General features: G+C 45.0%; 1 protein-coding gene across 3 annotated transcripts in view; it reads left to right on the top strand.

Moving 5' to 3' along the window:
* The first annotated feature begins 873 nt into the window (after window positions 1–873).
* Window positions 874–16,870, top strand: part of LOC120926439 (lysozyme g-like) — a 90,447-nt gene continuing 74,450 nt past the window's right edge. For 2 of the 3 annotated variants that reach the window (XM_040336350.1, XM_040336349.1), the window contains exons 1-3: window positions 875–960; window positions 10,122–10,144; window positions 16,168–16,248. In XM_040336350.1, the coding sequence (XP_040192284.1) occupies window positions 10,141–10,144; window positions 16,168–16,248 (85 nt within the window). In that variant the 5' untranslated portion in view covers window positions 875–960; window positions 10,122–10,140. Of the gene's footprint in view, window positions 961–10,121; window positions 10,145–16,167; window positions 16,249–16,870 lie in introns of all 3 variants that reach the window. The other variant, XM_040336353.1, reaches the window with a different exon arrangement.

Raw genomic sequence — 16,870 nt, 5'->3', positions numbered from 1 at the left:
TTTAGCTGGTTACTTGTTATTAAAAGACGATTCGCGCTTTTTTGTCTGTTACAGCGTGATGAATGTGTTTACTCCATTATGAATGGTAGTTTTACCTGAACGAGCACTCCCGTCTCATAACTTGCTTCTAGGCATGCGCGGGTTTAAATGAATCACGCCCCCTAATCGCCGATTTGAATTCCACCGCCAGAGATACACTACGCCGCCGTAACTTACGGCGTAAATTCTTCCAGGATTCGAACCAGCCAAAAGTAAGTTACAGCGGCGTAGCGTATCTCTGATACGCTGCGCCGATCTAATTCTATGTGGATCTGGCCCAACATTTTCAAAAATGACATAAAAAATTTAAGCATGTTCGAATTTTTTTTTGTCATTTTTCAGAAGACGGAAAACGATGTGAAGCCCACACACGATCATTTTAAATGACGTTTTTAAAAATGTCATTTTATTTCATGACAAAAAGTGATCGTGTGTACTCGGCATTATTCGTTCCACTCTGGCTGGTAAGTACACTAAAATAAAATACATTACAAAATTATTGTATGTTTTATTTTTCATCTATAATCAAATATAATGAAGCTTACAAACCTTTAAAAAATGCTTGATTACCATTGACATACATGTACCAATGCTTTGATACTGATAAAAAGTCTGATCGTGTGTGCCAGGCTTAAGACATGCAATGCAATATTTTTTCTCTGGTATACCAGAAATTATTCCAGCCATAGGTGTGCGCACAGGGTGTGCTCAGTGTGCCTGGGCACACCCTAATCACCCCACGCGCATTAGTATTAACGCTCTGTGTGGCAGCAGGAAGATGTTCATGTTTCCAGAAAAATTATCTGTAGCTTGTTATTTTAATTTTCTAAGTGGGCAGGACACACCGTCTGTATAAATAGGAAGGATGTGTGCCAATCTCTTTATTACAGGAAGGGAGGCTGTGCAAGTTATCTAGAAGAGGTAAGTGCATGAGATAAATGGACACAAATGTTAGTTTGTATATATTCAAATTTTTACAGATATGTTAGGATCACAGTTATTCTGCCAGTTGCAGAGTAATTCTTGGAGAAAAGAATGAACAACAAAAAATGCAGCTTTTCAGCAGTAAATATATACCAACATATCTCAATATTATATAAAAATATTGGAAACAGCGGTAAAAGGTTTTACATACCTGGTGATGAGTATACAGCAGCACTTCCGTTATTTAAAAGGACTTTTTTTTTATGGATAAAAGTACAGGGAGATACAGAGAAAAATGAACCGAGCAATCCTTTAAACACAGCTGGGGTTCATCATGGACAGTAAAAGGATGAATTTACTCTTGCCGCGATTTCAATGCGATTTGCGTTTTGCAATTATATGCTTTTATTTTTGGCCAAATTGTTGTTGAGAAGATTAAAAAATGCAAAACGCAAATTGTGACTGAAAAAGGCATAGATGTGAACGTGTCCCATAGAAAACCATGTTAAAAGAACTGTAGTGCGTTTCTGCAAAAAGCACAAAAAAACGCATAGGTGAGAACCGATCCTGATTGTATGAACTGCACAGGTTTAAGCTGGTCATAGAAGGGTAGAGTTTCAATGAAAAGTCTAATGTCGCGTACACATGGTTGTTTTTTGCCTTGTAAAAAAAAGTTTTATTTCTCATGAAAAAACACAACATTTTTCAAACTTCATTTTAAAAAACGACATTGCCTACACACCATCGTTTTTTCAAAATGCTCTAGCAAAGCGCGGTTACGTTCAGCACATACGGCGGCACTCTGTTCCATTCAAGCTCGCGTCATAACTTGCTTCTGAGCATGCGCGGGTTTAAAAACGTTCTTTTAAATGTCGTTTTAGCCTACACACGATCATTTTTTATGACACAAAAAACGACTTTTTGAAAAACGACATAAAAAAATTAAAGCATGTTAGAATTTTTTTTTTTGTCGTTTTTCAGAAGACATAAAACAACGTTTCCCCCACACACGGTCATTTTAAATGACGTTTTTAAAAATGTCGGGTTTTTTTTATCACAAAAAACGACCGTGTGTACGCAGCATCAGGCTGGATTCACACCTATGCGTTTTTAGTGCTTTTTGCATTTTTCAGATTTGCACTACAGTCCATTTACTATGGTTTCCTATGGAGCACATTCTGTAGTGCAAACCTGCACTAAAACTGCATAGGTGTGAATCAGGCCTTAGGAAAAGTCTTCAGAGAATTTGTATGAAAATTCCCAGAACACTCGCTTGTCATTTGAAAGATTTCGTTTGCTTGTTCGAATGAAAACCACATACACTGTTAGAAATTAATTAATAAAACATTTTTTTTTTCCAAAAATATTTCTTGCCACTGCGGTTGAAAATTAATGTCGATCTGTCCCACTAATGATTTGAAAAAACGAACAAACTCTCTAGAACCAAACTCTCATTTCCCAAGAATTTTCTTTTAAAATTCTACCCATCTATGGTCAGCTTCATGCTCCATTCACACTAATGCATTTTTTTGATGCATTTTGCAGAAATGCAGGGACATTTTTTAACATGGTTTCCTATGGAACATGTTCACATCAATCTTTTTTTGTGCCTCTGCGTTTTTGGAAAGGGTCAGGGACTTTTTTTCCCGCAAAAAGCAGCGTTTTGCATGTAATAGAATTCAATGGACCCGCATCCAAAACGCAAGTGCCGCGTTTTTACCGCAATTTGTGGTTTGCGTTTTTTTTGTTAAAGGAAATGTAAAAAAAAAAAAAAATTGCAGGCTAAAAAAATAAAATAAAACGCAAAACGCAAATCGAGGTAAAAACGTGTGTCGAAAAATGCAGCAAGCACTGCAAAAAGCACTGCAAAAACTCTCAAAAGCAACATGCATAGGTGTGAATCGAGTCTTAGTCCCCTTTCACATTTATACGACTTGTACCACGATTTTGGACGGCAAAATCGTATGACAAACCATTCTTCATGATTTTCAATGACTACCATTCATACTGGCACGACTTTAAGTCGTGCCGACTTCAAAGTAGTTCCTGCGCTACTTTTTTTCTGAAGTCGGATTAAAGTCGGATTCCGTATTAACAGATCCGACTTTGGCATACGACTTGTGCATGAAGGGGAACTCCACGCCAATTTTTTTGAAAAAAAAAAATCCGGCATGGGTTCCCCTTCATGAGCATACCAGGCCCTTTGGTCTGGTATGGATTGTAAGGGGAACCTCCACACCGAAAAAATGGCATGGGGCCCCCCAAAATCCATACCAGACCCTTATCCGAGCACCAGCCTGGCCGGTCAGGAAAGGGGGTGGGGACGAGCAAACGCCCCTATTTTTGTTTATAGCACAAAAAATAAAAACTGCAGAGGTGATCAAATACCACCAAAAGAAAGCTCTATTTGTAGGAAAAAAAGTTTGGGAGCCACGTCGCACGACAGCGCAATTGTCAGTTAAAGCGACGCAGTGCCGGATTGCAAAAAGTGGCCCGGTCATTGACCAGCAAAATGGTCCGGGGCTGAAGTGGTTAAGAGAAGGCAATGAAATCGCAAAAGAGTACTGCAGGAACCTTTTTTTCAAAGTCACAACGATTTAGTCCCCTTTCACAGTTATACGACTTGTCTTACGATTTTGTACTGCAAAATCGTATGACAAGTCATTCTCCATGATTTCCAATGAGCACCATTCATCCTGGCACGACTTTAAGTAGTGCCGACTTCAAAGTAGTCCCTGCACTACTTGGGTCCAACTTCCATGTGAGTTGATGTCCATAGACCTCAATGTTAAACCCTCAAGTAGCATGCAAATCGTACCTGAATAATATAGACACGATTTCAGTACGATTTCAGTACAACTTTGTAAGCACATACAGCTTTTTAACCCTTGTCCCACCCAATCCTTTCAGCATAGTAGCCCCTCTCAAGCACATTTTTCCACCACACATTCACTTCCTGGTTATTCCCTCAGGAACAATGGGCCTGATTCCCAAAAGAGATACGCAGGCGGAACTGCTGTTCAGTCTGTGCCTAACTTTGGAAACGATCCTCAAAAGGCTTTTTCCAAAGTTAGGCAGAAAATCTGACATGTGTAAGACACTTACACGGTCAGATCTTAGGATGCAGTACCGCATCCGCCGCTGGGGGCATTTCTCATTGAAATGCAGCTTTGAGTATGCAAATGAGGACTTAAGCAGATCCACAACGCTTTTCAGCACTGTGATTTCTGCGTAAGTTCCGATTTGCTTGCGCAAAACTAGGGCTGGTTTTACAATGTGGAAAATTAGTCACACCTTGTAAAGGCCCATTCAAGCGACGGCATTTGGTATGCATTCCTGAGGGAGAACTCCACGGCAATTTTTAAATTCAAAACCGGCATGGGTTCCCCCCCCAGGAGCATACCAGGCCCTTAGGTCTGGTATGGGTTGTAAGGAGACCCCCCCTACGCCGAAAATTCGACGTAGGGGTCCCCCTACAATCCATACCAGACCCGTATCCAAAGCACGCTACCTGGCCGGTCAGGAATGGGAGTGGGGACGAGCGAGCGCCCCCCCTCCTGAGCCGTGCCAGGCCGCATGCCCTCAACATGGGGGGGTTGGGTGCTCTGGGGCAGGGGGGCGCACTGCGGGCCCCCCCACCCCAGAGCACCCTGTCCCCATGTTGATGAGGACAGGACCTCTTCCCGACAACCCTTGCCGTTGGTTGTCGGGGTCTGCGGGCGGGGGCTTATCGGAATCTGGGAGTCCCCTCAAATAAGGGGGCCCCCAGATACCGGCCCCCCACCCTAAGTGAATGGATATGGGGTACATCGTACCCCTACCCATTCACCTGGAGGCAAAAAGTAAAAGTTATTAAACACACAACACAAGGGTTTTTTAAAATAATTTATTAGTCTGTTCCGGAGGCCCCCCTGTCTTCTTTATTAGCTCTAATACCAGGGGGGGCTTCTTCTTCCGCTCTCCGGGGGTCTTCTCCGCTCTCCGGGGGTGGCTTCTTCTTCCACTCTCCGGGGGGGGTCTTCTCCGCTCTCCGGGGGTCTTCTTCTATCTTCGCCGCTCTCCGCTGTTGACTCGGCGCACCCCGGTTCTTCTGCAGCTGTCCGGTGCCTTCTTCTTCAGCGCTGGCTGCCTGCTATCTTTGTGTGTTAGCTCAATTACTAGCAGGCAGCCAGCGCGGTCTTCTGTGACGTCATCTTCTTCTCTTCTGTTCTTCTCCCCTCTTCCGATGTTGACACGTCGCCTCTTGTCACTGCAATGATGGAAGCGCGCCTTGCATCCCATTTATATAGGCATCACCGTCCCATCATGCTTCGGTAGGTACCCACGTGGTGGGTGCACGTGGGTAGGCACCCACCACGTGGGTACCTACCGGAGCATAATGGGACGGTGATGCCTATATAAATGGGATGCAAGGCGCGCTTCCATCATTGCAGTGAGAAGAGGCGACGTGTCAACATCGGAAGAAGGGAGAAGAAGAACCTGACGTCACAGAAGACAGCGCTGAAGAAGAAGGCACCGGACAGCTGCAGAAGAACCGGGGTGCGCCGAGTCAACAGCGGAGAGCGGCGAAGATAGAAGAAGACCCCCGGAGAGCGGAGAAGATCCCCGGAGAGCGGAGAAGACCCCCCCCCCGGAGAGCGGAAGAAGAACCCCCCCCCCGGAGAGCGGAGAAGACCCCTGGAGAGTGGAAGAAGAAGCCCCCCCTGGTATTAGAGCTAATAAAGAAGACAGGGGGGGCCTCCGGAGCAGACTAATAAATTATTTTAAAAACCCTTGTGTTGTGTGTTTAATAACTTTTACTTTTTGCCTCCAGGTGAATGGGTAGGGGTACGATGTACCCCATATCCATTCACTTAGGGTGGGGGGCCGGTATCTGGGGGCCACCTTATTTGAGGGGACTCCCAGATTCCAATAAGCCCCCGCCCGCAGACCCCGACAACCAACGGCAAGGGTTGTCGGGAAGAGGTCCTGTCCTCATCAACATGGGGACAGGGTGCTCTGGGGTGGGGGGGCCCGCAGTGCGCCCCCCTGCCCCAGAGCACCCAACCCCCCCATGTTGAGGGCATGCGGCCTGGCACGGCTCAGGAGGGGGGGGCGCTCGCTCGTCCCCACTCCCTTTCCTGACCGGCCGGGTAGCGTGCTTTGGATACGGGTCTGGTATGGATTGTAGGGGGACCCCCTACGTCGAATTTTTGGCGTAGGGGGGGTCTCCTTACAACCCATACCAGACCTAAGGGCCTTGTATGCTCCTGGGGGGGGAACCCATGGCGTTTTTTTTCTTTGAAAATTGGCATGGAGTTCACCCTCTCAGGAATGCATGCCGAGCGACGCTGACAATTTTTCTTTTTTCTTTTTGTTTTCCCGGCGCTTTTTTTTTTTTCACCCGTCGCAACTTTAGTGTCCCATCGCAATCCACAAAGCCGGGCGTAAATTACGTTCGCGCGCTGCACGTCGGGGAAATTACGTCACACGCATGCGCAGTACGGCCGGCGCGGGAGCGCGCCTCATTTAAATTTTAAACGCCCCCCGGAGAGGAGGACCGCCTTGCAACGGAGGCACTTAAGTTACACGGCGTGTAATTTCTAGGTAAGTGCTTTGTGGATCAGGCACTTAGGTAGAAATTTTAAGTCAGTGTAACTTAACTGCTGAAAGTTAAGTTAGGCAGCTTTTTTTGGGAATCAGGCCCAATGTGCTCCAAACAGGTAAAAAAAGAGACGTCCGCGATAATGAGCAAATCATTCGATTTATCCGTGAGTGCCCAGCTATTTATGATTTGTGTGACCCAAACTACAAAGACAAGATAAACTACAAAGACAAGATAAACTACAAAGACAAACTACAAAGACAATATCCCACTGACCGCCAATGAAGGGGACATTCTTCCCACTGACCACCAATGTAAGGAACATCCTTCCCACTGACCACCAATGTAAGGAGCATTCTTCCCACTGACACCAATGTAAGGAGCATTCTCCCCACTGATCACCAATGAAGGGAACATTCTTCCCACTGATCACCAATGAAAGGAACATTCTTCCCACTGATCACCAATGAAGGGAACATTCTACTCACTGACCACCAATGTTAGGAGCATTCTTCTCACTGACCACCAATGTAAGGGACATTCTTCCCACTGATCACCAATGAAAGGAACATTCTTCCCACTGATCACCAATGAAGGGAACATTCTACTCACTGACCACCAATGTTAGGAGCATTCTTCTCACTGACCACCAATGTAAGGGACATTCTTCCCACTGATCACCAATGTAAGGAGCATTCTTCCCACTGATCACCAATGTAAGGAGAATTCTTCTCATTCTTCATTATAGAGGACCCAAAATTGACCCTTATCTTCACGATTGGCAATGATATGATGTACCAAATATCAACGTCTTCTCCGCCTCCACTTTTCCTCCTCTTCTTTTTCCTCATGCACTGCTACAGCAGCAATGACAACTGCGGTGGCTGGAAAAGGAATTGCCTCACGCCATGTATGTTTTCATTGGTTAATGCCAAAGTTGTGGCAAAGTTGAAGTTGTACTGATCCCAAATTGCGGCAAAATCGCGGCCGCAAAATCGCAGCAAAATCGCACGACTTTAAAGTCTTATAAGTGTGAAAGGGGCCTTAAACGGTTCCATTGCTGTCAATGGGTTGCGGCATGTCATGCAATTTTGAACTGTCAAATCGAACTGTCAAAATTCTAACTCCTTTGTTAAAGCTAAAAAAATGGACACTGGTGTCTTTGTCCAGGTGAGGTTGATGCACTTGACTTTCTAGCAAGCTCCTGGGAAAGCCAAAGTTCCCAAATAACAAGAAATTGTGCCCCATTTCCATACCAAGTCCACTTTAAGAAGGGATGTCAGCATGAACTAATGTATGCAGTCACTGGGCACTTTGTATTCCTGACAGAGCTGCTTTCAAGGAAGACTAGAAAAAATAAAGACTACAAAGGATAAAAAATAGACTGTATTATTATTTAAATGTGACAATTAAAAAAAATTAAAAAAGCAAGGGGGCCTTAGTGTTCAGCTGCTTAGTATATTTGTAGGGGACTAGTGTGCTCACCTTGCTTAATCCCCCCCCCCAAAAAAATCAAATAAACTGCAATAAAAAACACACAGGCTGGGTTCACACATATGCAAACTGGATGCGGAGTTCTTCGCATCCAATGCGCATTACACGCAAGTGTGGCGGTGTGACCAGCTCAGTGGAGCCGGTTCACACATATTCGGGCGACTGCGGTCCGCATTGCAAAAGGGTGCGGTGTGTCTTTTGGGTCCAGTTCAGGTGCGAATTCAGGCTAAAATTCAGACCTGAATCGCACCTATACCGGTGTACAGGAACACACCAGACCCTGGGCAAGTATCTGCAGCTGCACATGTGTGAACCCGGTCTTATGCATTGCTAATAAAACAATTTACATCAAATTTAATACCTTGGGAGTTCAAACTTAAGTTTTGAAAATCCATTTGGATTCTCTGGCTTAAAAACCAAATACAATTTCCACCCCTCCAGCGCTTTCTAGCTTTTTCTATATCCCATAAGTGAAGGTTAGCACCAGGGCCGCCATCAGGGGTTCTCTGTTCCAGGGGGCCACATGCCTGAAGCTGTGTAAGGGGCCCCATAATTCCTGATGGCGGCCCTGGTTAGCACACTAGGTGTATGTCTTTTCCCCTGCATCAATTTTCCCTCACAGCTCCATGTCAGCACAGCTGGGTATTGGCTCCGCCCACCCCACGCCCACAGGACTTAACTCATATCAATTTTATCCCACCTACAGCCTTGGCATTCTTCTTTTTTCCTCCTACGTGCAGGACCTAGGTGTGCGCCTCTACCTGGCTGGTCTAAAGCTGTATGCAGTCCCTGGTGTCTTGTCTAAATGACCCATAATCCAGGGAGCCCTGGAGGGCGTGGTGGAGGTACCGACCCCAGAATGGTTCGCCAAGATGGCTTATGCCTTTTTTCTACTGCTCCCTCTGATTTTCAGCTAAGGCGGTGGCGAGGGAAGGTGACAGTTCTGGTACCCGCTACTCATCATTATGAGAGTCAAGGAGTGACTCCCTCTGCCTGGTAGATCAAATCTTCTCCAGTCCCAATTATCCAGCATCCGACAGGCTCAGGCTGATGACTTGGGTCTGGAGAGGCAGAGGCTTATGGATGTCGAATGCTCTGAAGATTTGAATAATCTTACGAAACAAGAGAGGACAGCGCTAAGCGTACCTATAGTAGAACAGGGCACATGTGCCCAGTATATTTGTTGATCAAGATTTTACGCTGAACTCCTCAGAAGCCTGTTCCGAATGCCTACAGGCATGGCTTGGCTTAGTTCTATGCGCAAGTATGCTATAGGCATGTATTTTGGCTATCTGACTTCACCTGCATACAGCAGGCATCGAACGCTTAAGTATACAGTTTTTCTAGATGCAATTTGGTTGAAACCTCAAATTGTCTCCGGAAAGAGATCCCAATGCTGATGGAGGTTGCTTCATCAGATGCCTTCAATCGCTCTGTGGTACCTCCTCACTGAAACTGATTTACGGGTGGCAACCATATCAGCATTGGTACCTTTGGGGTTTAAAGAACCCATATTGGTGCAAGACCCTGTGACGATTCACTATTGCAGGACCTATTATTCACTGTTTATGGGGACTTTATGGTGCACTTTAACTGCTTGCTGAAGTTTGTTGCATGATTTATTCTTTGGGTAGTCTAATGCTGGCCATACTCAAGCTGAAAAATCGTTCGAAAATCTGTCATTTGGACAATTTGTTTGTTTTTCGTCCAGTTAATGGGCGGAACTTTCATTATTCGATAATGAGTTTGAACATTTTTTTCATAGTGTATGGCCACTGGCCAGCATTACTTATAGCGTTGCCATGAATAATTGTTTATTATTGGCCTTCCAAACAGAGTAGGTGCTTCTTGCTTTAAGACTTTCCAAAAATGTATGGTGTGAAATATGGCAAAAAAATATATATAAAATATTTTAATATGAATAGATTAAATAACATATTAATCAGCAGTGGTGAGCATACGTTATTAAAAAAAGTGTGTAAGTATTTTATTACATTAGTCTGTATAATTACAATTAAATAAACTTTCTAAAATGACAAACTACAATTAATGTTAATAACATTTTGTTTTCTGTTACTAGGAAAATTTGAAAAGCCATCATGTGTGAGTATTCAATCATTACTATAAAAATGTTATCTTTGGTGACTATAGAAATCTGGTGTTATACCAAAGCAGTGGTGCCAAACTGGCAATGGACAACACATACAAATAAAAACATGCTTTCTTAAATAAAACTAGTTGGGCTGTCAGAATGTGAGATCCCTAACAAGATGATTATTCTGATTATTTTGCGGCTATTTTAAACAAGTAAAGGCTTGCAATTTGGATGAATGGCACCCAAAATGTTTGTCCATTTTTCTGCAATTTGGAATCACAGGGAGAATCTTCTGCTCACAACTCCTAATGCCTTGTACACACGATCGGAATTTCCGATGGAAAAAGTCAGATGGAATTCTTTCATCGGATATTCCGACCGTGTGTAGCCCCATCTGACTTTTTTCCGTCAGAGTTTAGAAATGGAACATGTTTTATTTTTTTCCGATGGAATAAAATTCTATCCTAAATTCTGATCGTCTGTGTGGAACTCCGACGGAGGAAAAAACATGCATACTCAGAATCAAGTCGACGCATGCTCGGAAGCATTGAACTTCATTTTTCTCGGCTCATCGTAGTGTTTTACCTTACTGCGTTTTGGACGGTCGGAATTTGGTCTGACAGTGTGTATGCAAGACAGCTTGAACTAAATTCCATCGGATTTTATCCTATCGGAAATTCCGACCGTGTGTAGAGGGCATAAGTGTGACTGGGGTCTTTAAGGATATTTTCACTGTTGCAGCCAAGAAAAATTCTCCATAATTCTGTTTGTTTTTGGGGGGGGCAGGGAAGCTGTGTTTGCCATAATCAACTCTGTACTGTCTGTACTGTGAAGGTAGATATCATTTTATCAATTGTACTAGATTTGAATACTGTGGGCCAGATTCAGAAAGATCAGCGGATCTTTCTGCTGGCGTAACGTATCTCATTTACGTTATGCCGCCGCAAATTTTTCAGGCAAGTGCTTTATTCACAAAGCACTTGCCTGTAAAGTTGCGGCGACGTAGCATAAATCACCCGGCGGAATTCAAATTCGGCAGGTAGGGGGCGTGTATCATTTAAATGATGCGCGTCCCCGCAGCGAACGAACTGCGCATGCGCCGTCCGTAAAATATCCCAGTGTGCATTGCTCCAAATGACGTCGCAAGGACGTCATTGGTTTCGACGTGGACGTAAACGGTGTCCAGCCCCATTCACGGACGAATTACGCAAACGACGTAAAATTTTCAAATTGCGACGTGGGAGCGACGCCCATACTTAACATTGGATACGCCACCTAGGGGGCATGTGTATCTTTACTGCGACGGGCAAGCGTACGCTCGTGAATCGGCGTATCCACTAATTTGCATATTCTACGCCGAACTCAATGGAAGCGCCACCTAGCGGCCAGCGTAAATATTGCACCCTAAGCTACGACGGCGCAGGCCGTCGTATCTTAGGCAGGTTTAAGTGTATCTCAGTTTGAGCATACACTTAAACATACGACGGGCTTAGATTCCGAGTTACGTCGGCGTATCTACTGATACGCCGGCGTAACTCTTTGTGAATCTGGCCCTGTCTGTTTTAACAAAGCGTGTAAAGCCCCGTACACACGGGCAGAATGTCGGGAGACATTTGCCGGTACAAATACCAGCCAACATTCTTCCAGTGTGTATATTGGTCTGTCTGACAGAAGCTTGCCGTTTGGATGGCTTCTGTCAGACATGCATGCTGAAAAACGGCGGTGGGGGGAGCTACAATCACAGATTTCCCTGTGTGGCTTTCAATAAAGCAGCTGGCAGCTGCTTCTCCTCATCTCTCACCGCGGCTTTCAGCTGCTTTATTGAAAGCCACACAGGGAGATCGGTGATTGTAATTCCGTTGCACTGATCATCCCTGACTGTCCCCTATATCCTACTCTGGTCCCCCTCTGTGTCCTCCATGTGGTCCTCCGGCCCCCTGTTCCAGATCTTTCAAGATGGAGAGCAGAGGAAGGAGCTGGTAAATATGTAAATTTACCTGCTCCTTCCTATTCTGAATTGACAGACTCACTGACTCTGTCCATTTATAACTGAGCATTGTAAACTATGCTTACGATGCTTCAGTTTATGAATGGACAGGAGCCGCTGTCAGGGGTCTGTTTAGAACCCTGACATCTCACCAAAACCCCCCCCCCCCCCCCCCACTTTCCAACAGGGTTGATAAAATAAAAAAAAAGGAAAGATTGTAATAAATATTTAAAAGCACAAAAAAAAGAATCGGTATCTGCGAGTACTTGGGGGGGGGGGGGGGGAGAGAGAGTCAGTACTTGTACTCAGTCTTAAAGTGCTATCGGCGCACCCCTAGTTAGTACAGTGGCTCCCAACCAGAGCTGTCACTTTTTTCTTTGTGCAAAGAAAAACTGTAGTGTGTACCCGGCTTTAGGTTTAGGAGCTTGGCTTCTTTTTTTTTTTTTATGTTATTAAGAACTAATGCAGCTATTGGGACAGACCGTGCTGCGCTAGTTGAGGAATTCTTGCAGTCAGCCGTAGCACCTTTTCCTTAAAAGCCTCTAAAAAGCAAGAAATGCTACAAAAATAAATAAATAAATATATATATATATATATATATATATATATATATATATATATATAGGCCCAGATTCACAAAAGAGAAACGCCGTCGTATCTCTCAGAGTATCAATGCGACTGATTCATAGAATCAGTTACGCATAGATAGCCCTTAGATCCGACAGGTGTAATTGTTTTACACTGTCGGATCTTAGGATGCAAAACCGCGGCCGCCGCTGGGTGGAGTTTGCGTCGTATTCCAGCGTCGGGTATGCAAATAAGGTTTTACGGCGATCCACAACGGTTTTTCGCGTTCGGTACGTCGTCGCTAGTCTAGTTTCCCGTCGCAATTTTAGTCGTCGTTTTACCTGCCCTAACTTTACACAGCCCACGTATGTGCTGTTTAAAGTATGGCCGTCGTTCCCGCGTCGAAATGTAAAAAAAAAAATTTCTTGCGTACGACGTCCGGGAATACGAAAGTATGCTACGCACGTCGCCGTTCGAAAAAATGATGTCACTTCGCGCAAAGCACGGCGTGAATTTCAAAACGGAGCATGCGCAGTAGGTCCGGCGCGGGAGCGCGCCTAATTTAAATGGCACACGCCCCTTTGAATTACGCTGGCTTACGCTGGAGGCCGCCGGCGTAAGTTTTCATGCAAGTGCTTGGTGAATCACGCACTTGCGGCGGTGTAACGTATCTACGATATGTTATGCTGCCGCAGTTCTATGTGAATCTGGCCCATTGTGTTTGTGTAGCGCTACCCCCGAAGGAGCCGCTGGTTGTTTTTGGATCTACTCTTTTGATTTGACACACCCCTATTTAACTATCTCAAACCCTCCCTTGACACATCAAGTCTGGAGGGTGTATTGCGACCCCCTGCTGGGCTGGGGGCACAATAACAGGCATACAGAATTCAATGACAATGTAATAGTAGTATTACCTAAATTATGGATGGTCCCTCCAGATAAGAAATGCACTTCACACAGTAGTATATTTAAATCAAAAGAATGAGTTTACTTTATATGAACTCAAAGAGAAACAAGCGTAAGTTTACATCATTAAATGGATAATTGTTATGCAACAACACAATATGATTTCGCAAGGGCCCTTGCGGAAATTAGCAAGTGACAAGAAAAACAGTTCTGCACTAAAAAATGGCGCTATTACTTAAACTAAGATAGGCAGTCTATGCTCGCGAGCGCCCTCTAGCTGGCAGTCCTGCAAACAGCTGAAGTCACGTTGCGGCCGGGTGGTGCGCGTTAAATTTATAATCCGCAAGTGGTAAATAATAAGGGAAGATTGATTAAACAAAGTATCCTGAACAGCAACGTTGGTGAGCCGATCACTAGCCAGCGTCAGTCACTTCAGTATAATAACTATGAACAGTGAAAGGGGCCTCTCAACACCAGCTGGAGGCCCTACACATGTCTCCGGCCTGTGGGGTGGCACTAGATTAACTGTCTAAAGGGAGAGTTTCAAGCTGAGCATGTGCTCTCTCACCCGACAGACCGATCCGCCTGAGTTCTTCTCAGAAGGTGTGTTGATAAATCACTGCTCCACAGCACAAGGATCCTGGATGAGGGTTCTCCACTATTTTTCAGTTGTCAGCTGGGTTGCCTCTCCGATCTCCGGGTACACGGGCTGGATGCTGGAGTCTTGCTTCCTTCCGGATGGCTGGCTGGTCTCTCGGTAAATTTAGGCCCAGGCTTCTGGAGAAGATGCAGATCCCAACAGAGAGAGAGCAGCCCCTTCCTTTCCTTAAATAGCCTCTCATATCCTATCTGAGTGGCTGAGCAGAGTTGTCACATGTTCCAATAACACAGGGCATTGTGAGAAGTGTAGTCTGTTTCTCCTAAGGCCCCGTACACATGGTCGGACCAAAGCGACGAGACTGGCCCGTCGGACCGTTTTCATCGGTTCACCTCTGAAGTGGCCGTACGGCCTGATATGTGTACACACCATCAGTCCAAAATCCGATCGGGTCAGAACGCGGTGACGTCAAACACACGACGTGCTGAATAAAATGGAGTTCAATGCTTCCAAGCATGCGTCAACTTGATTCTGAGCATGCGCAGGTTTTGAACCAATGCTTTTCTGTACTAACCATCGGTTTGGTCCGATGGGGCAGCGGTCCATCAGTTCGGTTTTGAAGCATGTTTAGAAATTTTGGACCGAAGGGAACCAGACCGATGGCCTATACACACGGTCGGTTTGGTCCGATGAAAATGAACTTCGGTTCATTCTCATCGGACCAAACCGACCGTGTGTACGGGGCCTAAGAGTCAATGGAGTCCATATCTCCTGCTACTTGTAGTCCCACAATGCATAACTTTACAATGTCTAACCTATTTACAATTGTGAATAAAGTTCCAGCGGGGATGACCTGTCGTTAGACTCTGACAGGATGACCCAGCTACATATGTATGCTGTTTGAAAAGTAACGCATTAACAAACATAGTGGGGGTTTTCTCAATTTTTAACTTGGCTAAAAAAAAATACATTTAAATAAATGAAAAACATTATTTAAAAAACACAGCAAACGCATTGGAAATGCATGTATGCACTAAAAATGCGCATGCAGAAATGCACAGTGATCGCAGAGATTGTGGTGTAAATGAATCCTAATGCAGTTGAAACAAAGACAATGTTTGCTTTAGGTTCCTACTCTTTACCTTATTAAAATTGGTACTAGTCTTTTTACCTTAATGTTAACGCATTCCCTGCATTAAGGTAAAAATGTTCCACTAACTTTGCTACCCCCCCCCCCAAATAAAAAGAAAAATTTAACTGGCTCCTCTCACAATCCAGCGCTGTCCTGGTTGCAGCTCTTCTACCTTCCCTTCCTGGTATCACAGGAGACACGGCAGCAGGGGGAGCCATTGGCTCCTACTGCTGTCAGTCAAATCCTGTGAAGAGGGATTTGGGGGCGTAGATGGACACACACAGCCTGGCTCAGGAGTGTGCCCCCTCAGCGCACAACTTGCTGAGTGGGCACCCGCAGAAAGCAGGTGCAGATAGCATCTGCGGAGGACCGAAAGAGGAGGTAAGCAACTGCGCTGCAACATCCTTGCACAAAGCAGGTAAGTATAACCTCTTTTTAATTTTAATTATAAAAATTACTTCAATCCCTTCTCACCAATCAACCCCCAGCACAATGTCACATACCAGGGATACATTTATAAATGCCCCCTCATTAAAGCCACTTTGTGAAGCACTCAATCCCCTCACTGGGTGTGTCGCTGATAGCTTGTGCCACCACTGATGATTGGGAACCAATCAAAGTGGTTCCCAAACTTGATTACTCTCAGCTATGACAGTGATCACATGCAGGCTGGAGCACTCAGCATGCAGACGAATACTGCCACCCTCAGGCCACAGTGCCATATGTGTAGGAGAGAGGGGGAGAGAGATAGGCATTTGTTCACCTGAAAAAGCTTTCTGAATTTGCCTAGTTAGCTGCCTGGATCAAAATACGTTTTTCAACTGTAACTTGTCTTTCACAGCCAAATATGGTAATCTCAATGATATTCCTACTACTGGTGCCTCACCTGAGACCGGCAGACAAGATGGGGAAAACATTTCAGGTGAGTACTACCACTTTCTGTATTTGAATGCATATGGTTAAATAAATTCAACTCCTGCAATGTATTTTCTGTGCACATGAACATACTTGCACAGAACTAATGTATATCCAAAACATTTTGGTCCCTTTCACATGGGAGGGCCAATCGGGTCAGACCTGATCGGACCACACATGGAGCGATGTCCATTGACACCTGCTGACATCTGATCCTATCCACTAGAAACAGACTGTTGGGGATCAGTTCCCCACCGTCTATCGGATCAGATGACAGTTAGGCCCCATACACACGGTCGGACAAAACCGATGAGAATGGACCGAGGTTCAGTTTCATCGGTCCAAACTGACCATGTGTATAGCCCATCGGTCTGTTTTCCTTCAGTCCAAAATTTTAAAACATGCTTCAAAACCGAACCGATGGACCGCTGCCCGATTGGTCCAAACCGATGGTTAGTACAGAAAAGCATCGGTTCAAAACCCGCGCATGCTCAGACTCAAGTCGACACATGCTTGGAAGCGTTGAACTTCGTTTTATTCAGCACGTCGTGTGTTTGACGTCACCGCGTTCTGACCCGATCAGTTTTTGGAACGATGGTGTGTACGCATATCAGGCTGTCAGGCCACTT

Source organism: Rana temporaria, chromosome 2 (genome assembly GCF_905171775.1).
Source record: "Rana temporaria chromosome 2, aRanTem1.1, whole genome shotgun sequence".
NCBI classification, from domain to species: domain Eukaryota; kingdom Metazoa; phylum Chordata; class Amphibia; order Anura; family Ranidae; genus Rana; species Rana temporaria.
This window is presented reverse-complemented; position numbering and strand designations above follow the sequence as displayed.